This window comes from Nothoprocta perdicaria, unplaced genomic scaffold (assembly GCF_003342845.1).
Source record: "Nothoprocta perdicaria isolate Ctin4 unplaced genomic scaffold, notPer1 scaffold_50, whole genome shotgun sequence".
Classification (NCBI taxonomy): Eukaryota; Metazoa; Chordata; class Aves; order Tinamiformes; family Tinamidae; genus Nothoprocta; species Nothoprocta perdicaria.
The window spans coordinates 97,004-121,184 of NW_020455755.1; the positions used below are offsets into that span (position 1 = coordinate 97,004).

The 24,181-nt window shown below is 39.4% G+C and overlaps 1 protein-coding gene across 9 annotated transcripts in view; it reads right to left on the minus strand.

Moving 5' to 3' along the window:
- PITPNM3 (PITPNM family member 3) overlaps positions 1–24,181 on the minus strand; it is a 57,159-nt gene extending 32,978 nt beyond the window's left edge. For 4 of the 9 annotated variants that reach the window (XR_003250762.1, XR_003250761.1, XM_026047961.1 and 1 more), the window contains exons 1-4: positions 24,156–24,181; positions 18,766–18,861; positions 17,992–18,099; positions 3,620–3,667 (exon numbers count right to left, since the gene is read on the minus strand). Coding sequence is in view for 7 of the 9 variants with exons in the window: in XM_026047961.1 (XP_025903746.1) it covers positions 3,620–3,667; positions 17,992–18,099; positions 18,766–18,861; positions 24,156–24,177 (274 nt within the window). In the remaining 2 variants the exon portion in view is untranslated. Of the gene's footprint in view, positions 1–3,619; positions 3,668–10,272; positions 10,352–17,991; positions 18,100–18,765; positions 18,862–24,155 lie in introns of those variants that run through there. The other 5 variants (XM_026047963.1, XM_026047962.1, XM_026047960.1 and 2 more) reach the window with 4 other exon arrangements.

Sequence of the window (24,181 nt, forward strand, 5' to 3'; positions counted from 1 at the left end):
CGCATGTTGGAAAAGCTAAGCATAGTACCCAATAATTCCCCTATACCAGTGTCTGTCTGCAGTGTTGCACTAAGAAAGTAATTACCATCTAGTTGTTCAAAAACTCAGTAATGTACACTAATAACAAACATATGACTTAAAAAAAAAAAAAAAAAACCCCACACACCTGGCCCATTTGCCATTCATAAATACACATACAGTTAGCTCTCATTTTTTATTGCTTCTTCAATACCAAAAGTTTTCAAAAACATACACTCAATCCAGGGAGGGGGATAATTCATAAACTCAGTCTGGGGAAGGGGATAATTCTGCTCTCCTGCGGCCAGGGACAGCCTCTTCTCTCTTTGGGTTAGCATTCATGTAATTGTGTCAACTGAAGCAACTACAAGAATAGCTTCAGACACCTTAGCTGAGCAGTTAAAAGCACAAGGTGGGATAATTAAGCACTCTGAAACAGCAGTTGCTGAAAAATGGAAGAGGGATGGGGTATTTTCGTGAAAATAAAAGAAGTTAATTTCCTGTTTCTGCCCCAGGGAAAATAACATTTAAAAATAAATTCTGTTCATGATTTCTAATCTCAATTCTGCTGAATTCCTTTTAGAGCTTTCTACGTGCTTGTCTTTTGACATCAGTAACAGAGGTAAGATGGAAAGAGACAAACAGATGGAACGAGCAAAAGTATATGCTGGGAGTTAAGCATAGGCCATCTACTCTTGCAACTCTCCCTTCTTACACAGTACAGTGGAGGGATGGAGTGCCACAGCCAGATGAGCAAACAAGCAGAACTAGCAGGAGCCTGGAATATACAAAAGGTCTAACTGCTGAATCATCAAAAGGCATCTTGGTTAGATCGAATTACCATCTGCTTAAACACCAGAAATGGCTCCTAACTGTGACTGGTCTGAAATCAGCTCCCTGGGAGACATTCCAGTTAAATAGTTTTCCTGATTAGAGTGATGTCTGTTCCATCTTGAAATAGTTATGATTTCATTTCAACTTTAGCTAAAGCAAATATGCCATATATAGCTGCAGATTCAATGTTGTTGTGAGAGGCTATTTTACAATTAACAATCCCATCGGATTCAGATATAACAGCATCGAGTCCAAGTACTAGCATCCTACTCCAGGCATACTACAAACTTTAGAGGAGCTTCTCTCTTATTTACTCTGACTTTACCGCTGCCAAAATTGCATCGCTGTTGACTAAACAGAAAATTCACTACAGAAAGTCTCCATGGATTACTTTTCTTCCTTCCTTCCCCCCCCCCCCCCCCCCCCCTTCTTTGGACATAAAGCAGAAAATTCCTGCTGCAACAATATAGCATCCTAAACAACATAGCATCCATGTCACTGAAGTGGTAAAACACATCCTGCACTCCTGTATTCTGGAATTAACTTGGCCAACATGGAATACCTGGTAACCTTAATTAAAGCAGGTGACTAAATCTAAGCACTGTGAATACTTTTATTTGGCTGAAATTAAAATTGCTTCTTAAATATCTGGATTTGAAACAGCATCCTCATTATTAAACAGCTGTGTTAACAGTATGAAATTTAGAAGTTCCATCTTTCAGGAGATCATCAATAAGCTCAATTTAAAACATAAGGCCTCATTATAAAAATCATCAAGAAATTTTAAGCACCTTTTGACAGGAGAGATACTGACTGCAAAGACATCACTGGACAAAACTCACCAAGAACTATCCCAGGCAATTCACTTGCTCTTAGCAATACAGTCACCAAACAAATTAAAGTGAAAGAAGCTGGATTTAGAAGAAGGGAGGCAGGGAATCTTATGCTTGTCTGGAGCTGATCAGATGATGAATTATAAGGAAGGTAGGTCACAGACATAAACTCTATGCAATCATGTTAATTAAATTAAACTAGTTTTCAGTCTAACAGTCAAAAACCAGGAAGAGTAGATACTATCTTGGTGAAAAATTTTCATCGCTAGGGAAAAGATTTTCCAGTATAAGCTGCTAAACAGACCACAGTGAATCAGCATGCTCTGACATAGACTGTGCTGTATTCAAGATCCCACAACTGGCTCATCTAGGATATGTTGCACATGCTCACAAGCAGCTTACAAGACATCCAAGCAAGCTGTGCATCTACATCGTTCTCTAAAGTAACTTGTTGCAAGATGGTCCCCGAGATGGAGTGCATCAGATCTGAAGATCAGAGAGCAGCAGGAAAGGACAGCTAGGTGAAAGGAGGAGTTCAGAAAGTGATTTCGCATGTAAATAAGCCATGTCAGCACAATCCCTGGCCACAGAAAAAGTAAACCAGCACCTCTACATCTGGGACACAGGGACTAGTTTTCAGAAGTCTTCTGAGAATATGAAGTACATTTTAAATCTGTACTAAGCACCCTTAATATTTTGACATATTAAGTGGGAAGGAACTTGGGTTAAAACTAAAGATTTGAGTAGAACCCGGATAAATTTATACTGATTAAAAAAAAAAAAAAAAAAAAAAAAAAAAAACACACTTAGGAGGGTCATGGTCCCCAAAGAAAACTTATTTCTATTATTACACTCCTGTAAGAAATCATGCAGTTCCTTGCCATCTGCTGTGCTATTACTGTTTATAACAACAAATCTGTCACGAGAAATATGCTCACATGAGGGCTGTAACATATGCTTTCTATTAACCAAAGACAAAGAATATTTTAGCATAATGAAGATCCAGTTTCTCACAAGCTGTGCTGCTTAGAAGAAAATAATGACATGTATGACTGTGCCAAATCCTTTTCTCGGAGTCACAGCAGGAGACACTGCCTGTGTCAACTCCATACTATTTCTTCATCTGAAGAGCTTTCCTCCACACAGACTGCCAAATCGTGTACACAACTAGAGTGGTGCACTGGAGATGCAGCGTGAGATCTAGCTCAGCATCTACATTCCACTCCACAGCTTCACTTCTCAGATGAGCTGGGCACAGCATGATTCCCACAGTGGTAGGGCTGGCACAGCCAGAGTAATAGCAAGTGCTTATGAATGGTAAAAGTCACATTTGACTGGGAACTCTATGAGGGCAACTGAACTGCTCCTAGGGAAAGCAGTGATGACAGTATTTATTTCTATTAGCTAATTAGTCCTATTTAACAAGCAGTGCAAAAAGCACAGAAAAAAAATCAACAGTACAGTGACACACCTAATGGGGACACTGGCAGCAAAGGAATCTTTAATGGACCAGGTGTGGGTCTGCTTTTTGTTCCAACAGCACTCCAAAACCTTAACAGTGCAACATCTTGCACCTCTCTGAGCACACATGGTGTAGGTGGGATCAGGGCATAAAGCACTGAAGACTCCTACAACTCCAATTCTAGCCACATTCCCATCCTGCTTAAAATATCACGTATATCAGCAGTTGTACCTTAACATCCCATCCCTGTCTACCTTGTCAATGCTGTAAGACATTAATGCGTTAAAATACTACAGGAACCTTCTTGGTTCATGTTCTCAATCCTCATCAAGGTTAAAGAACAGAATCCTGGTTTTCCTCCATCCACCCCATCTTTTCAAAATAACATTTTGGCAAAGCCTGATAGACTTGTGTGGTCTTCTGTCACATTTGCATAGGATACAAAGAAAAAATGGAAAGAACCTTGACTCACGTTGTTTTTCCTGTAGAAAGTCAGATGAGCAAAATGCAGACACCTCACCTGATAAGGAAAAACACACAGTGTGAAACAGACACTCCTTCCACGCATATCAAGCAAGCTCTTTACTTTTCTTAAACATACTGCAGTAGGTATTTTGCAATTGATCACTATCCTGGCTTCAGTGGGAATGGCTCAGCATACAGAGACATTGAAAAAAATGCTCAAATATATTCAAACAGGTTACTCCAGGTACCGGATTTTCCTCTTAATTTCAAGAAAAGAGTCAATGCAACTATATCTAGGAAATTATTTCTCCGAAGCATTATCCACTGAATGTCTAAATAATCAAGTAGCAGTATAACTTATCTAGTAACACAAAATAAATTCATATTCTAAATCTTGAATTAGCAGTGTTCTTAAAGTCTACTTCCTCTCATTCCCTCCCACACTCAAAAAAAAAAAAAACCAAAAACAAAACCACACACACATACCCAAGCCCAAATACACAAACGTAAGAACAGAGAGATACAGAGGACTTACTCAGTTTGTGCATATACATAAAGGCCTCTTACAGCACTCAGCATTTCTACCAAGAATGGTAAACATCTTTGTCATCAAATTAAAGTCTAAAAGCACCAGCCCACAGGTAGCATTAGAGCTGGGATGGGAACCCAGGTCTCATAACTCTTCTTTAGATTCCTCCTACATGAAGCCAGAGCAAAAATCTAGCTTTCTCACTACAGCCTACTTACCAGCCGAGCTGACCCAGACAAGACAGACAAAAAGACACCACCCTTCTCCTGAGAATCTGAATAAACAACATAAGCAACATTTGATTATTTTTTATATAGGTGAAAACAAACAAAAAAAAATGGTCAAATGACCCACAGGGTCCAAGGACCAAGGTAGCTCGTGGTATTCCAGGATAAAGGAATGAAGTAAGCATGTGATTATAACATCCTATATCCTGCCTACTGACTTTCTCCTGTTCAGTTAAAGTTTCTGTCTAAAGCCTTAAGAAGGCTATAAAAATAGACAAACTGTTCCTTATTTGATGGACTAAGTTGACGTTACACAAACTCAATCATGGTCAATGTATAATGAACATGGATCAATTCTTTCCGCTACTGATGGATGCACCATTAGGGAATAAAAGCTCTGCCGTAGCTCTTCAATTTTCTTTAGAAAGTAAGTTACTGTAATTTGTTTCAATCCTGGATGCAATCTATAGCATAAAGCTTGCTGCCCATTCTCTCTGCTGAAACTGCAACCAGACTTTCTTGGTACCTGATTTTAGAGAAAAGAATTAAGTTCAATTCATTCCTTTTAAATCTTCATATACAATCTCTTTTATGTATCGATCCCTCATCAAGGCACTTGCACACTGTTGCTTTGCTAAAGAGCTTGGCTCACAACTAATACCTGCCTTCCAATTACTGGGAGGGAAGTGTATTCTGCGGGAGCTTCTCAGAAGAGTAACTGTTGAGGGAAACCAGTCATCAGTCACTGCCCAGGGAAGAACCTATGAAGTCCTCAGGAATCTTACAGCTTAAAACCAACACCAAGGCCTCCACATTAAGAGCACATACCAGCCTTCTGAAGTGCTTGCATACAATTCTAGGAAATTACAACATGACTAAACAACAAGAAGATTCAGAAACAAAATTCTTTCCTGCAACAACTTTGAATGGTTGTGGAAATAAAAAGTGGAATAAAAATTCTCCATCTCAAAAAAAACCAGCTCTTGCTAGAAAGAGAAAAGCCACTGTCACAATAAAAATCAAGTTAATTTTTACATAGTAAGATTCAAAAAAATCAAACTTCAGAACAATTTTACTGACAAATATCAACTTTCAATACATGTTTTTAGACATTTACATTTAGCGGATTTCTTGATATCTTCTATTGGGTCTGTCCCACATTTTTAAACTGTTTTAAAAGATGAGGCAAAAAAAAAGAGTCAAAATGGAGAAATTAAACAAAACCTTGCATGCAAAACAAAAGTACTTGCTCTCTGAAGCTAAATAGTATATAAAAGTGAATAAATTCTAGAGAAAGCCCATGCTTTGATGCAAATTAGTTCTTTCTTAGTAAAGAATTCCCATCACATTTGTACCATTGCTTTACACGGGATATGGTGGAAATAGCTTTGCAGACGTAGCACAGACTATTATAGAGTATGTGTGGTGCAGAAATGTCAAGAAACACAGAGGTGGATCATCTAGTGATTAGATTTTTGTCTCTACAAAAGCTCTTCAGCTTTTTAGTAACCTTCTCTCAAGCTCTTGTACACTCTACAAAACAGAGCTGAGACACTAACATCCATTTGTGCCTCATAAAACTAATAATGGCCAAGGTTAGGGCAGCATCCAAACAAAGCTTTCTTATCTAATGCTTTCATGAGGATAGGATATGGGTAAGAATAGTTATTTAGTACAAGTCTTTCAAACTTTGATCCACACTGTTAACATTTCTGTGTCCACTGTCATTTTCCCACAGTTTCTCTCAGCACTGGCACAAGCTGCTCCACAAAGTCCCACACTACCACTGAAACAATCTACAAAAAGAAAGACATAAGTACCCAATTTAGTTTTTCCTTTTTTTCCTAGAAACCTAGAAAATAAGAATTTTTTCTAGAAATCTAAAAAATAAGCATTATCTTCCTTTGTTATATTGTTGATGTTAATGGAAACAGCAAGAACAGAGCACTGTGCCAGTTTGCGGCTCACAGTCATTTACCTGTTTTGGCACAGAACATTTATTGTGGTACCATTTTCACAGCTTGTAAGGAAGCAGGGAACATATTTACTCTCTGGTCATTAAAAAATGATTAGATTGATTAATTAATAATTATCTCCTTGCCTCTCATCCTCACCTCAAAAACACATTATGTGCTATTCGAGCACATGAAATTTTAGCATGAAATTTTAGATATTCCCAAAAGATTCACCGATCTCAAACATTTAAAACCGCACTTCTAATTGTAAGTTAGCCTCAAGCTTTCAGACAACGTAGCAGGATAAATTGTAAAGTCTGGCCCCAGAATAACAAAAGAGCCTAAATTTATTTCAGGCCACAGAAGTAAAATCTGATATCATTCTCTTTTACAAACCTTCACAAAAGGTGTTTCATAAGAAGAAAGATCCAAACGTGTAGGTTCATCAAGGTCTTTCAGCCACAAGTTCCCAGGCTCAGGTTCCACACTCACTTTCTGCTCCTCATTCATCATAAATGATATGTTCTCCATCTTCAGGAAACATTGCACAGTGCAAATCACAAAGTAAGTTTAAAGACCCCCTATATCACATTCCCTTCACATCTGACTAAGGGATGACTAACCCTTAGAACATTCAAGAAATATCAACTGAAATGCGGAGATGCACTCTAACAAAGTCTGCCATGTTTTAAATTGTCCATCTGAAGACATGTGTCATTATAATATGACACAAAAAGTTTACATGCCATGCCTGATTAGCTACTTGAGGACATTCTACTCTACATCTGAATATGGTAAAGTACTGCAAAATTATTTTTACATCAAGTCTCGCTAAGGCCAAAGGAACTATTCACTTGGACAAAACAAATCCCATTTGTGAAATTCTCTCCTGTGTTAAGGCGGCAGAAACCCTTGGCTCCAAGGAGAATCATTAGGGATGTCAGAGTGTTCTAGAAACATTTGTCACATAGCAATTTCCACAAGAACTACAATTGTCACTTCCCTGGCCTAGAATTAAGTGATGATCTGCTCTTCCTCTAGTCCAATGCTACCAGCTATTGCAATGCTACAAAAAATTAGTAAGCAATTTTTTGACACAAAGTTATTATACACACATCATTCTTTGCAGAACTGTTCTCCTGGGAAGTAAGAGGGCATTTAGTACAACTTTTCTCTTATTTTGATGTCCCCTGGGATTACATCACTGTTGTGATCAGAGGAAGAAGATAGCACAACAGAACAGTGTTCTGGGCCTTGACAAGATATCAGGAAGATCCTCCCTGAAATAATTCGCCCTTGCCCTGGTCCCACTCTCCAAACCCCGCATAGTCTTGCAACACTAGCTTCCAGAATGTCAGAAGCTTCATGGTGTGCATAATTTTCCTTGTTCATTTAACAACCTAATTGTTTACCACTGAAGCAAACAATGTTCACTTTCCATTCTGGAATCCATCTTTCCTCCAGCAAGAATATCGTGAAGATTGACTTTAAATACCAAAATTGTTTTCCTTTTTTGCCACTATAAATAAAAGACTGCTGGCAATACAATGATATCAAACCAGGGAAGATAGGAGAGTGGTTAGGAAAGGAGGTAATATACCTGCTGATGATATGATGAAATAGATTCTCCAGGTCCAGTGAAACAGATTGAATAACATCTACTGCTTGCAGCACGCAACAGATTAGATCTTAGAGAAGGACTCAAAAAGGAAAAGGAAATCCATGGAGGGACTGCAAGGAAGGTAAGACTCATGGCAGTAGGGCTCAATTCTCAAAATAAAATACTGAAAATACCTTAGAGGATAGTTTAAGTTTCCTCCATTTTGCTTACATTTGTTAAGACTGCATTTTAGAACATACAGCATCACACAAATAAAGTGACAGCAGTTAGAAAACTAGCAATAACCTGCAGAGTTATAAACTGCTACCATGGATGATACACCTGTCAAGGATAGCAGAAATTCGATTCACTCTTTATTGCCAAAACCTGCAGCTAAAAATAAATCTGTTGTTTATATGAGCCATCTAATATGTTTTGGAATACGGTTGACTGTTCAAAGTCTCTCTCTTTCCCTTTAACTGTTCTCTGCTCTGAGCCAGATTTTCTGCTTGCTGTCTTCATGTTATTAGGCAGTGGCAGATGCTACTGCAATAAAATTAATAGCAGTATAAACTCTGGAGTCAGATATATACAAATCTCAAATTAATTATCTTCTGGAAGGATACGACAAGGAAGAAGAGATCACATGTACTGAGGACGAGGAAAATAGTTTGCGTACATGAAATCATTCACTGTGGAAGAAAGCAACTAAGGCAGCCTTTCAGAGCAAGGGAGAGGCAGAAAAGCCCATGTAAGATTAAAACATATTAACTGAAATCAGAATTATGAGATTTGAGAGATTTCTTTCTGTGGTACTAAGCATTTTGATCCTTGCAAAAATGTTGGAGAAATTCTGGGATGCATGGTAGATGTAGCAAAGGAGACATCACTGAATCAAAGGAAAATAAGACCAGGTGAAGAGTTCCACAAAAACATCTCATCGTGCACCTAATCTTGCAAGGGAACACTGGCTTGCTGTAGGAGCTTGACAGATCCAAATCAAAGTAGCTCATAAGTTCAATTATTGTATAGGTCTAGTATTCATATCACAATTAACATGCATCTTTTAAAAAGTCTAATCCATCCATGCAAAAAATGGAACCCTTCCCATTCAAGTAAGGGAAGATGCTAATTCACTGTCAAATTGATGTCTCATCTCTTGATCCAGTCATAAAACTTAACTTGTGTGTGCATACACATACACACATCTCACACCAGAGCCCAAGAGATGGCAAAAATTATCAGCATGCATCATACTCCAGGATCATTCTTGCATAATGCAACTGTTCAAAAACGTGAACTACCTTGAAAACTTCTGAAATTCAATAGACAAAGTGGCATTTTGCTAAGCAAAGGACTTCAATTGAATGTATATAAGTTGAAGAGACCATACCCGCCTACACATCAGCACACTTTTACATAGTTGTGCTTGTAGCTTAGTAATTGTAATAAGCCTTATGTATTCATTTATACCACTCCTTTCTCCTGACCCACAATTATAAATGGAGTCCACAGTATGTTTACACACTTACTGATTTCAGGGTCAATACATACAAAAACATCCAAGTTATTCCATAGGGCTTGAGGTTTTCACTCTAAGTGAGAAAACAATCCAAAACCAGAATTCCATTTCCAAAGAAGTTCAGCACATATAAACTTCTTGAACATTCAGATTTGTCTTGAGCAAGAACTCACCATGAGTTACATCACACTGAACAAGTTTCCAGCTGGACAACAGGCAATCTCCTCAAGAGCTCTCAAAGGCTGAAGACCCCAGGTCTCCAGCTTCCACAATATCCATACAATTCAGTACATGTTATTCTTGATGTTAGAGACTTCAGAGGTGCCTGAATCTCTAAAAGCCCCCAGATTTCTAAATGGAAACTATTTTAATGTCTCCAATTAAACTGCTGAAATTTTACACACATGAAACTTCTGCCTTTTGGCCAAGTTTAAATGCTTTAATTTGAAAAGAAGCTTATGAAGAACTGCACCTTCAGAGAACCGAACTGAACGTGGACACTCAAACATAAGAGCGGTATGATCTTCAGATCTCATAAAGATATGGCACCGCCAGTGAGAAAAAGAAAGCCTTCAAGTTGTCAAAAGCAGGAAGGCATTTGAGAAATGCTAGAGAAAGCATTTCGGTGTGAAGATATAGGTTTCCAAATTACAAACTGTTCAGTCTCACTTGGATGCAAGCATTCTTTCTTTATTTTTAATCCTGGAGCCACACAAAATCCTTTTGCTGACACTCTGCTAGAGCCATTCACAATAACTGTGGATAATTTAATCTGATCCAGAGTAAATTAGCTCGTGCAATGAGACCAGGAAAGGCCTTCTACTTACCTAGTAATGAAAATTCCCAGTTGTAACAGTTGATCATGTCCATCTATTTTGCTGGTTACCAGTAAAGCAATCCATCACTCTGTATTTGTGGCATATGAAGCACAGGAAAAGTGAATTTCATAGGCATTTTACAGTCAGTTACGTTTCAAATGACTAATAATTGCATTTTGTCAATTGTCTACCTGAGAATTCACCATCTGCATCATTTTAATTGAATTAGCTGGATTTGCAGAGTGAAATAGCAGTGTATTGCCAGCAAAATTGACTAATGGCTCTTAAAGTTCAATTACGCTATACTTAAATCAATAGCCATCCTCGGTGGTAAGCTGTATTACAAAAATGAAATTTCCATTTGTTTGCTTGCTTATTTATATGCTACAAAATTACCATTTGTGCCAGTCTCTTTTTAATAGAGCTTCATATTGCAGAAGTAAGGTTGCAAGCTCTTTGTAGCGGGTTTTCAAATGACTTCTCTGCTTCTGGCATAGGAAGCATACTGAAATCCCATATAATGATGCTATGAATGAGAAACTAAAGGTAACTGCCTTAAGCCAGTTGCACAGCAGAGAAACAGTCAGGGATTTTTTTCCCCCCTCTGTTCTTCTAATAAAATGTTTCCATTTTGGAACATGCAAATGAATAAAATCCAAAATTATACACAGAAACATGGTTTTTTATTTTCCTCTCTGAGGAGACTTCAAAAGAGACAAACTCTTTTGAGAAAGAGCAAACACATGTTTATGGAATCCTTTCATATAAGGCATCTGCCCTCTGCCCTCTCAGCCCCATCCAAGTTGCAATTTCAAGCAGAACTCCTGCTTTGCAGAAAAATTAATAAACATAGGTCCCAACTATTCTGGTCCATTTTAAGACCATTTAAGTATAATTACACTTCTCAGAAAAGATTAACCCAACAAGTTCTAATTTTCATCACATTGCAGAACACATACACACAAATTTGGTCAAAAATAGTAGCCTCTTATCAGTTTCACCATTAAATTGAAAGTTGGCATTTTTCTCTCTCGGAATCAGCAGATAGCTGATGGGACTGAAATTGCACATAGAGCTCACAAGTTTAAAATGCAGCCTGCATCAGTCATTACCCAGTCCAGACATTAGGTTGAACACTTAGAAGCTGACTCTAGCAGTCCTACCTGAGCAGGAAGATCTGTACTCAAAATATACCACCGTATTTGACATGGAATAGCAATCTATACAGGACTATTATCAAGACTTCACCATTAACATTAGGCTCATCAACAATTTAGGAGACTACCAACCCCATATTGCCCTTGAAAACTTCTTTTAAAAACTTAACATTTAAAGAGCACGGTTAAAATATCTAAAATGCTCTACATACAAAACGAAGTTATTTAAGAACTTAACTCCTCACCATCTCCAGGTGAGCAGGAACTTCTTTACTGTTAGGGTGACAGAGCAGTGGAACAGGCTGCCCAGGGAGGTTGTGGAGTCTCCTTCTCTGGAGGTCTTCAAAACCCGCCTGGATGCCACCCTGTGCCACACGCTCTAGGTGTGCCTGCGTGAGCAGGAAGGTTGGACTAGATGATCTCCAGAGGTCCCTTCCAACCTTGAATATTCTGTGATTCTGTGATTAAGCGGCTTAACATAGTAATACTGTCAACTAAGCTAAATGCATAAAGCATTATCTTACCATTACAAAGCACTTCAGGTTTGTTTTTATGAGTAAAAGGGGGTGATAGTGAAAATTTATTCATGTGGTATTTTCTAACAGATAACACTGCAGCATCCTGACGCAGCAGGACAGAAATCCATCCAAATGTGATGCCTGTCTAGACAATGTCCAGGTTAGTCACTGATGAGTTCTTGGTGCACAGGAAATAAAATATTAACTACATTTAGAAGTATTCTTAGATTAGGAACTTATTACACTGCATTCTTCAGACAAATCTTCATCTATAGGCAATGCATAATGTTGGTGAATTAACTAAGGGCAAGGTACACTAGAGAAAGAAAATTAGGAAGAGATCAAAAGTCCAGATCAGTGAATGGCATCTTTGAAGACAAGATGACTTAAAATATAAAGTCTACATTGCCTACAACAGAAGAAAGATTGAAAATAAAATTCCTGTATTAGCAGAATAACCACTACTTGGTCATGATCCATTTTGCTTTGAATATTGCAATTAATTACAATGAATGTCAGAATTACAAGCACAGCTTAAATAAATAGCTACATTTCAAGTTTTACGTTAGGTACAATAACACCCTCCACAGTCACTTTACTGTGACTCCGTGCAATAGGGTTGTCTTTAGAATAGAAATCTGCAAAAATTACTGTTGTAACCGGGACCTTAAATATGTACCTGCTCTTAAAGATAATGTAAGCACCTTTTCCATTCCTTGAACAAGATCAACATCTACAAAAACAGATTAGCCTCCAAAAGTAAGTTGTAAGCTTGAACTCTACTCCTACTCTGTGTAGTCATTCAGCTATTTGTTGGAACATCCAGCTAGCAGCTAATCAGCGGCAAAGAGGATGAATTGGTTGAGGTGATAGGAAAGAATAGGCAAGAAGAATGCTTCTTCATTTTTTTTCTAAAAGGTCACAATGATCTCAAGATGGTTAATTTGAACTATTGGCATTCACATAGCCAAAGATTAATAGGACAGTTCTAGATACTCATTTCTCTGAACCATTTGACCAGACTCCAGACCTGACAAAACTCCTCAAGGAAACATTATCTCAAGTTATTTTCATCAGAGTGCAAAGTATATGTGTAACTTTGTGTATGTGTATATGTGTAAGAGAACAGATATTTCCACACATCTCCATAAATTCTTTATGAAACAGAATAATAAAACTTGACTGCTTTCCAAATGAGCTAATCATCATCATTTACTTAAAACACTGCAGTCAACATACCTTCTGTCATATAACATAGTCCTTTGAGACACAAAACCAGACAGTTTTATTTTTTCTTTTCATACTGAAGTCAAGGATTCGTTATTTGTGTTGAGTAATTTCATGGCTTTCTTGTAATAAAACTTTAAGAACATTCGGAACAAGAAAAAAGCACCCCCTGCCATTTAAAAAAAGAAAAAATATTAAAATTGTACCCTGAAGCATATTTGCCTTCAGGAATTAAGTATATCTTCTAGTGAAAGCTAAAAATTGTGTGCTCCTGAGAAGCACAGGAAATGCAAGAGACAGTCAAAAGAAGCAGAACCATGGACTGCATCTGAAAATGGCTGTACAATTCTAGTGTATAGCTTAAAAATACATATTTTTCTCACAAGAAATACTGACCAACAACAACATACTGGTTACCTATTATCCCATCCCAGTTATCTTTTAACCCACAATTATCTAGTGAATTCACATTACTGCAAGCCTTCTCCTATTGTGATTTTATTATATAATCTAAAATAAATCAGCTCTGGTGAGGCTGCACCTGGAGTACTGTGTGCAGTTCTGGGCTCCCCAGTATAAGAGGGACGTGGAGCTTCTGGAGAGGGTCCAGAGAAGGGCAACCAGGATGATTAAGGGAATGGAACATCTCTCGTACGAAGAGAGGCTGAGTGAGCTGGGCCTGTTTTCTCTGGAGAAGAGAAGGCTCAGAGGGGATATGATTAATATGTATAAGTTCAGGAAGGGAGAATGCAGGGAGGAAGGGGACAAGCTGTTCTCACTGGTGGCCAGCGATAGGACGAGGGGTAATGGCCACAAGCTGAAGCATAAGAAGTTCCGTCTCCAGGTGAGGAGCAACTTCTTTACTGTTAGGGTGACAGAGCAGTGGAACAGGCTGCCCAGGGAGGTTGTGGAGTCTCCTACTCTGGAGGTCTTCAAAACCCTGTACCACATGCTGTAGGTGTGCCTGCTTGAGCAGGAAGGTTGGACTAGATGATCTCTAGAGGTCCCTTCCAAACTTAAATATTCTGTGATTCTGTGAAATCATTTCAATTTTACCACTTGCACACACACCTACCTCTCTGAAGATCTTTTTCAACATCTCTCTAAGCTTGTAAGCAAAACTTCCATGGGAGAAAAATATTCACAGACCAGAAAGAGACACAGCACTTTCCTTGCATTCCAAAAAAAGCTTCTGGAAATCTCCCACCCTTCACTAAAGACAAAAGCTGTCTTTCAACGCATGTCAATGGCAGCACACAGACCTATCACAAACAATGCACTCCTACCACATTATCCATTGAGCAATTAAAAACAGCATGACAATGCAGATTGGCAAAGGAAAGGCAAGAAGAACACATTAACAAATCAAGCTTGGCCTTTGCCAATATCTGAAATCTTTCCTTTGCAAACTTTGGAGCTTCTAGCGACTGCAAATGAATATTGTCTGTCCTGACTTTCTGGCACATTTGGCTGTCATCACAACAGCTAAGGGCTAAAAACAAGATCTATTATGCTGGCCAGCCAACTAAATAGATATGCTGTTTTCGCCTTTGAGTCCCTCGGCTGTGGTAGCAGCCAATGGACAAAAATCTCCTAAGAATCAGTTGCATAAGAGCTACCAAAGAGCTTGGAAATTGATGTTTTCTAAGGGCTTCCTCAGGTTGCTTTTGTTTGATGAAAAGCACAAAGCTAAACAATGGGCAATAAAAAAAAACTAAGCTTCTGACCAAGGGGGAAAACAAACAAACAGAAAATCCACCTCTGCTCAGTAGACAAGTGAGGATCTTTTTGCTCAAAATACCATCAATGCTGAAAAGTACAACAGTCAGAACAAACAGCCTGACGTAGCCAAGGAAAGAAACAGATGGTAGCATGTAATGCTAACAAGAGAGCACAGTCCTTAATGAGCTCAAGTTTGGATACCTTGAAAATTGATAATCATTTTTTTTCTGGAAAGCAATCCTTTAATATGTATGCACTACTCTTACACATATGCAGAAGAGACACTATAACCAGAGAGCGGGTAGTACAAAGTTTGGAAAAACAAAAATCTCTACCAATTAAATACAGCATGTAATTACAATGCTTGCACTGGGACAACAGTATCTAAATCTTCAAGCCATTCAGAGACTTCCTTGGAAAAAGTAAACAATAAAAAGGAAATGCTGAAAAGCCACTCCATTCTAACACAGTTGCCTTTTCCAATCTGCCATGGTCAAGTCAATGGTTACTGGATGCCAGGAACCAGAATCAAGACTGCAACCTGCCGCAAAAGGAACATTACTATGCCCGTTAAAAGGATATATACCTTTGCTGATCAGCTTGTTCACCTGTGTTATCATTATGCCAACACCTCAATCATTTAATATTTTTCCCCAGCAATACAGAGGGAAACAGTAGATGAAATTATTTTTCTTGTTGTGTTACACATTTGGAACAAGTCCATAAGATCCTTTTCCGTCCCAGACACTTGTGCCATCATATTTCAGTGAAAGGAGACAGTATGGCAAAACCAAACTATTCTAGCAACTCTTGCCTACAGGAAACCTCCCTGGCATTTACAGTTAGAAGACAAGGAACCATAGCTGTCCAGTTCTAGTTAAAAACTCACTGGAAATAGGCAGAAAAAGAGAGAGCCATATACAAAGCACAAACTCAACAGAAGACAAGACATAAAGCTAGAATAGTTTATTTGTTCCTATATTGAAACAGATGCCTGAAAAGATGCACTGTAGGCTTGCACAAGTTTAACCACACCTGTCTGTGGCAATAGACAACACTATCTGCTTCTGCTCACCAGTCAGAAAGGCAAAGGTGAAGGAACATTTCTCAAGATAATAAGTTACCAACTCAGGAAGGGCCACCTGATCTAACAAAGCTGCAGAACAATGCTACCTTTTCCTCACTGCACTTTGATGTGCATGAAGCTGATTTACACTCACGGATGTGTGATGCTGGTCAGCTGAAAATGAACAGGCATGCTGCTGATGAACTGCTTCATCTATACCCTGACAACTCCATGTTTCTTTCTCTCTTTAGGAAATAAATTGGAACATGAGGAACAAAACGTAATAAAAAAGAGCAAAGAGCAATTTGCTCTGTTGTCAGTATACGGGGCCTCCATCACAGCAGGAATGCTAATCTCCAGCTGCAATGACAAGCACTTATTAGCTATTTATGGAGTTCTGTGCTTCTTTACTTGCTCCAAATGTTTCTGCATTCCCTGCCACTTTAATTTGCGTGTGAGAAAAGAGAGGAAGAAAAGGAAATGCCATGTTATATCCTTATAGCACTTCCCAGCTCTCAAGTACACATTCAATTTAGTGTTGTTATCTGGTGACTACTTAAACACACTTTGTGAAAGCTTCCAGAGGCAAAATCACTTATACATTTGGGCCACAGCTCAGATAAAACAATTAATGATAGTGCAATTAATTGCAGCTACAGCATTCACAGATTTGGTTTTGTTTCCTAAAGAGCAGAATCTCAGTAGTCTGAAAATGGCATGAGACAGCTTATCACAATTTAGCAGGAACAGTGCCCTCCAAGCTAACAGAAGTTCAATCATTTTCCTCAGTGGGAACAGAATCAGATAAAAAGGGAAACAAAGTTCACTTTCTCCATCTAGGAATACAGAACCAGGAGAAAGCTTATGCTTTCTCAAGAAAGGTTTGCACACTTTGACCCTCAGGGATAAGGCCTACTTCATGAAAAGGATTTATCTCCCCACAATTTCACTCTTTGACCAAAAAGCTGACACTTGCCATTACTTAAATTGAACAGGATATTTTTACAGGAAGAAGTATTTGCCTGGTTGGCCAGCTAAAATGTAAGTTTTTATAGCCAGAAGTGAAGATACTGTACAAGAAGGGAATTTTAAGAATACATTTTACAGTTCAAATTCAGTAGACTCTGCTACTCTTTCTTCAGGGGACTACAGATTTTATTTTCTAATACTTATCCTGACAATAATACAAAAATAAACTGAAAACTTCAACCTTTCAAACATTAACAATGCATGCTAAGCAAAGAAAAGCATTCTAAATAAATCAAGTTCTTTAAAAAGCTAGATTCATTAGCAAGGACCACTACACACAGGCCCCATACCACAGGTAAACAAGGAGCTTAAGTCTCTCCTTCTTCTAAAAGTGAAGGAGGTAATTTTTATTTTGAGATGATTATGTAATCTAGGCAGCAAAGAGACAATTACAGCAGACTGCTTAGGATCCTGGTGTAGGTGCTAGATTATTACACACATCAGTATAAGAGTGCCTATTTCCCATTCGTTTCAATGGCAAATAGTTACTTAATTGGTCATTTAATGCTGGCCCAAAATACTCAAGAATGGTCCCTCTGAAAACTTAAGCATTTGCTGACATTAAAAGAGAACTTTACAGTTTAGAAGTACCAGGAATGACTGTGAGTAGCACAATAACTCAGTGACATTGACAAAAAAGTCCTTTTGCAAATGTTGATCACAGGGAATACACAAAACACTGATGCTGGTCCTGTAATCCATCTCATGCCTGTTGAGCTCCGAGTCTGGTACAGTCCCACTGAAGTCAATTAATCAATGATATTACCTGGTCTGCCAGAGAAGAACATCCTTCCTGGAATTAAAAACTAGATTATTCTAACTAATTTTTCAGATACTAAAATATCTGATAGTGATATTAAAATATCACCTTACATCTTTTAGCTATGGGACACCGTAAACGGTACTTCTATTGAATATTTTAATAAAGAAATATCAGATGACAGATTGCTTTAGCTTTCGGGTCTTCTTGCTAACTTTAAATTAATAAGTAAGGCAAGCTAAATATTACCTTGATTTTCCTCTAGCTTCCCAATTGTTTCTATCTGCTCAACGAGGTCATTTGAGTTCCACTGGCTCATGCCTATTAGAATTGCATTTTTTCCTTCCACCATCTCTTCTGGGAGAAAAAAAAAAAAAAGGAAAGCAGAAAAAGTTGAAGTGACAAACAAGAGAACTTTCAATGTGTGTCAGTAATTATCAAAGAAGTAAGGAGGTTGCTATGATCCCTAACGGGAACATAAAACAGGCCAGTATACACAGAACTTTCTCTAATTTAAGTTCCTAGAAAAGTCATAGCTCTAGAAATATGATGAAATTATTACAATTCTAAATCATTGACCCCACTTGGAGTGGGCATAAAATCCCCTGTGTCAGGAAGGCACAAAACTTCCCCTTCCTATCTAGGGCTTGCAAGCACATCTGAGTTTCTTCTTACAGTCTACCCAACAACAGCTGGCAGATCACCATTTACGGCACCTGTAGTGATCACAACCAGAAGATTATTGTATACAAAGTAGTTATTGATCCACATAACAGATAAACTAAGCAGGCACTGTGCTACAATGAATGTACAGCTTGGCCTTGAGGCTTCTGTTGAACTGCACATATTCCTGTCTGACAGATAAACTTAGCTGACTGAAAGTAATGGAAGAGCCTGAAGACATATTTTAAGGATCTTGTAAATTTGTAAATTGCTTAGCTCTTTAATTCTTTGTGAATTGCTTCTTGATTCACAGCAGAACTGGGAAAAGAACTGGGAGAGGAGGACAAGTCTTCAGCTGACCTCGAGCATCAAAGAATTCATCATCGGAGCTCTCCACTGAGTCACTGAGGATGTTCTGCACGTGCCACTGAGAACCACTGAATCTGCGCGGGCCAGCTGGAAATACAGACAGATTCGCATTAACTCAGCAGAATACTCGCATCTGTTCCAGACTTAAAGAATAAAAAACTACATTAATAAAAAATTTACATAGATAGCTTGGGATCATTTTGTTTAATGTATGTAATTCAACTTAACCAGACAGTCAGACACTAATGGTACTGCTCACAAGGCTCCTAAAACCTGTCCTTCACTCTGAAGACGATTTTTGTCCAAATTCTTATTTGCGTTAAAAGGCACAAAACTCCAAAGAAAAGAGGATATCTTCTAGGCTTTAAAAAACATAGTAGGAACTTAAAAGGCAAAATGAATCAAACAGAATATAGACCATCAGCTAGCACAGAAGGAAGCATTTGTTTAGTTTTATACAAATGGGAAACGAACAAATAAAAAAATCCACGTGGCATATTTCATTATCTCATTAACTCATTGTATTATTTTTCTTCCATCAGTTTGGTTTTTATCTATATTGCCCTAGCTTTAGAACTGAAACTCTTACCAGCATGCAACTGATATTCCAGGATCATACATCAAAACTATTTCTTCATCCTTCAGAACTGCAGCCTCTGCAGAACTATATAGGGAGCTATATAAATTATATGAAACTTCCTGTGTTTGGATTTGTACCCATTGCCCCTTGTCCTGTCACTGACCAACATCCAGAAAAGTTTGACCCCATCCTCTTTACATTGTCCCCTCAGGTATTTGTATGTGTTGACAAGATCCCTTCTCCATCTTCTTCAGTCCTCTTCTCCAGAGGAGATGAATACGTTTACTCTGGACCTCACTTTCAGGATACAGTCATAAACATAAACATTTAGGATCCACTTTATCAGAAATGACAGCCATCTTAGTGGCTTCAATACTTAAAACTCCCACAATTATATGCTACCTATAATTAACATCCATAGTATCTCTTTCTAAGCTAAGCCTGCTTCTTTCAGACTCCTCTATGATGTCACCATGATGCCCCTACTATCACAACATAAGTTAAAATTTGCGGATTATGACATCTCCAACAGAATTTCAAGAGATAATTAGCAAGTTGAGGTAACAATTTTCTAGGGAGGAAAAAACAGTTTTGATTAAAATGTTTTACAATAGATGCTATTCACAAGTTTTACTTTCAGCTCACCTTACTAAAGTTCATTTTCTATCCCTGAGATTGTTAGTGAAAATGTGCACTATCTCCTAGAAATATTAGTGGAATATAGCACAGGAATTATAACAACAGTGGAAAATTGAAAAAAGCAAGATTTTGCAACTTGTGCTTGGGATAAATCTGTAAAGCTCTAAAAAAAAAAAAAAAAAAATCAAAAAATCATTTGCCATTATTGTTTTTATTGTTTGTCATCATTTCTCCACTGGATACAAAAAAAACCAATGCATTCCTAAAATAAATCAGTTAAACTAGCACAACTCCTGATGCAGAAAAGGATCAGAATCCCCCAGACACCTTGACGTTATTTCACTGGGTTACTAATGCAAATTTCTATGAAAATTCCTAATCTTGAACTCACATTTAACTTCAGTTTCATGTCCAAAACTCTCCTAGGTTGATAACAGGAGTATGCAAAAGCACAGTGTAGGCTCCCTAAGAACCACAGAACCGATTGTCTCTCCGATGCTTCTGTTGAAAGCAAGATATTTAACCACAGATTTGCTTTACATTAAGAGGTGGTAAAAACCAAGAGTAGGTTTAGCTGATAACAGCAATACAAAACCACTAATCAAACCCCTCAAACATTAAAGCAAAACTAGAAGAAACATTGATGAATACCATTATTCATCTTACCCCTCTCCATTTTCATGGCCATTTTCCCAGCGCTCAACACCAGAAAGCAGCACATCTCAAATAGCCACAGACTGATGCCAAGTAAGGACCCATGTGGCTGATATCTATAATTACATCTGCTAGCTACTACACATCATACAATGTGCAAACCTACATGCTCTGGAAACATATAGATGTTAGGTTCACTATTTAAGGGCAGATAGAAAGGCTGTTAAAACAAAGAATCCTCAGTAAATTCTAATTATACTTCAGAGAACCACTAGATAAGCATGCATTAGTTCTCTCCATGCAGAGAAAGATCATAAAAGTTGTTGCATCTCTCTACGCAATCTTTTTTTTTTTTTTTTTTTTGCCAATCAATTTTCATCATTTATCTCATAATTAAGGGAGAGGGGCAATTAATTCACCCATTTCATGCCCACTTTTCCTAACATTCTGTTTCTGTGTCTAGAGTAAAAGTATCTTAAATCAGGCTCATATTGAGAAACTTTGGGCGTGAGCATCTATAGATGTGTGCATGTACAAATGAAATCAAGGTAAAGACATACAAACTTCAAACATGAAAAGCAATCCCTGGTGCTGATACACCAGTAGAAGTTGTGACAGACAAGTAGTAAGAACAAGCTCCTGATTTGGAAGGTAGCAAAAGGCAAGGCAAGAACATATAAGCGGAAGAAAAGGAACAGAGAGGTAATTCTGAAATTATGTGAGTTGTGAAAGACAGTATGTTGAGGCTGAAAAGCTCTAGGGAAGGAACTTGAAGGACACTCATTGAACGGAATGGAGAATGGATGTTACAGTAATACTGTGCACAGAAGTGCTGGATGGACAGAGGTGTGATATCAAGACAGGATTTTTAAGAGGTAGCAGAAGGTTTTACAGGTAGAAAGAAGTAAGAAACAAGAGAGGAAGCAAAGCATTAAGTGAAGAATAAAGACAGCAATTTTGGAAAGTGAGTAGCTTAGGAAGGGAAAGAGAAGTAGCTTGAAGACAGGCAGCACAATGGAGCAGACACCAATAAAGCCTGGATGGAGAAGGTGAAAGGTCAGGAGCTCCTGCCATCCACACTGCAGTTGCATCACTGCATGAACAAAAGAGCTGAGAAGAGGGCTGACCAAGCCAGAGACATAGTTAAAGGCCAAAGGAGGAATCCCCACAAAATACAGATGCCTATGTTAAGAAATCAAGTGCAATAGCTAAGTGGAAGAACAGTCCAGACACCAGCATGGCAGAAATACACAATATATCCAACTCCCATCTCCCACAGCTCACTGTGTCTTTCCTCTAAAAACATTTCAACACCAATACTTCCTTGGTTACCTACTCTGTGCCTCCTTCAGCTGACAGTTCTGCAGCAGATGGCGTGGACAGGCATGCGCTTGCTCACAAAGAACAAGAAACAAAATAAAAACTCAGCCATTTAAGACCCTATTTTAAAGTACCATTGATGTTTCTAGACTTGTATCTTATGCAATCACTGCTAACTTCAAGGAAGAGAGGGGAGGTTCCAAATGTCAAATTCCAGACCAAGCTTTCCTGTTATAGCAGTTCATCTCCTAGAGCTGTTTCTCAATGCTTCAGATACCAACTCTTCCACAGCAGAAATTAACTTCACCCTCCCTCAGCATCACCACCTCCTCCAAACTCACTCTCCAAAATCAGAGAAGTTAAGAGTATTCTCTAACCTTTTCCTGCGACAACTGTAGGTGGACTGCCTGCATCACATCTTTAGCGCCCAACTTTCACAGTGCAGAGATTCTGGCTGTCTGGGGAGGATCTGGCATTTTTGAGTCACTGCAGCATGTTGCAAAATGAATTAATACATGAAGATGAGATACCACAGCACCCATAGGAATATGGCCAGGTAGTGATCTGAAATTGCTGATAGGTGGTTTGCAATCCTTAGTCCTGCAAACACCCAGTCTTTCTGCACTGAGACTTTATTCCAAGGCCTTTATAGTCCACTAGGTCAGCTCTGGCTGTTCCAAGTCAAACTGACCAGTTCTAACGCCCTTCATGAGCATATATGTCATTCAAGAATGATCAAACAGCAGGTATCATTGCTGCAGGAATAAAAGTCTTCCTTTATACTTGCAACAGCGCAAAGAAATTGAAGTGGTAGCAAGGCAGGGAACGTATGAGCAAGACCTCCATACATAACTATACCTGCACATCTCAGTTCATAAACTGCAAGCAGAAATCACCAAAAAGGCGAATTTCCATTGCTCCTAACCCAGATATGTGCTGGCTGAGCTCCTTTGTGCATAGTAACCATTCTTGCTTTTAAGACAGTAAGGGCTGGCAAGTAAGGGGTGGCAATATCATAAAGCTGGCATCAAGTCATGGTTTTGTCTAGAAGAGAAAGTAGATTCACGCCCAAGAGAAGCACCATCCTTTAAAATTCCTGTGCAAATAAAAATGTGTTTGAACATGCACACAAACTGCAGAGTGCTTTGGCCAAAGAGTACTACAAGTGAAAATGCTTATTTTTGTATCAATGATAAAGGACTGCAAATCAATGATCCCTCAAGATCAGTAGAATTTTCATTTTCTTTCTTCATCTACAAAAAAAAAAAAAAAAAAAAAAAAAAGAGAGAGAGAGAGAAAAGATCATTTAGCTCAATGTTACATTTGCATGTTCTGAACTGACAGATGCTCTCATGCTCCAGAGTGCTGTTTGTCAAGGCTGACCCTTTGTCAAGGGTCCAAGCCTACCTCAGGGCAATAACAACAACAATACAACAATAAATTCCACTGGATAATAAGCTTTGTTTCAGCTGTAACACAACTGTACCTCTCTGAATCTGCACCACAACGAGCAGAACATACTGCAAGCACCACGCCGATTTTACACGCCAAGCTCAATCCAGGCACTGCCAGACCTCATCCCCCAAGAAAGGGTTGCAGGTCTGTGCAACACCGCGGCTCCCTCGGCAGCAAGCGTCCCACCGCAGCCAGCTCACCGCAGGGCACCCGATGCGGGGCACCATGGCCACTAGGGCCTCCTCGGCCCTGGCCGGCGGGGGCTCCCAGAGGCCTCGCTCGGGGGGCGCAAAATGCAGGGCCGAACTGCCGCAGGGAAGGCGGCGCCCGCCTTCGCCTCCGAGCGGCTCTTTCCAATGAGCCGCCGACTCGGCTTCCCGCACCGCACCGGCACGGCGGGGCTGGGCCCGGGCTGCCCGCTCTGTCCGGCAGGCCCTCGGCCCCGCAGCTCGGAGAAACCACGAGGGCAAACGCAGCTCCACGCGCGGAACTCAGCGGCGCCCTGACGAGGTCACCACGGCGCTCACCACCGCAACAGCGGCGAGACGGGGGGCGCCCGGACCAGACCGGTATGGACCGGCACGGACCGACCCGCGACACGCAGAACCTCCCACCCCCCACTGCGGCTCCTGCTCCCACACCATCCCCACGCGACTCCCCCCCGCCCCAGGCTGCTCCCTCCGTAGCATCCTCCCCCGCGCGGGTCCCGCAGCCCTGGGCGGGCGCTGCTCACCTGAGCGCGGAGCTTCCGCCATGGCG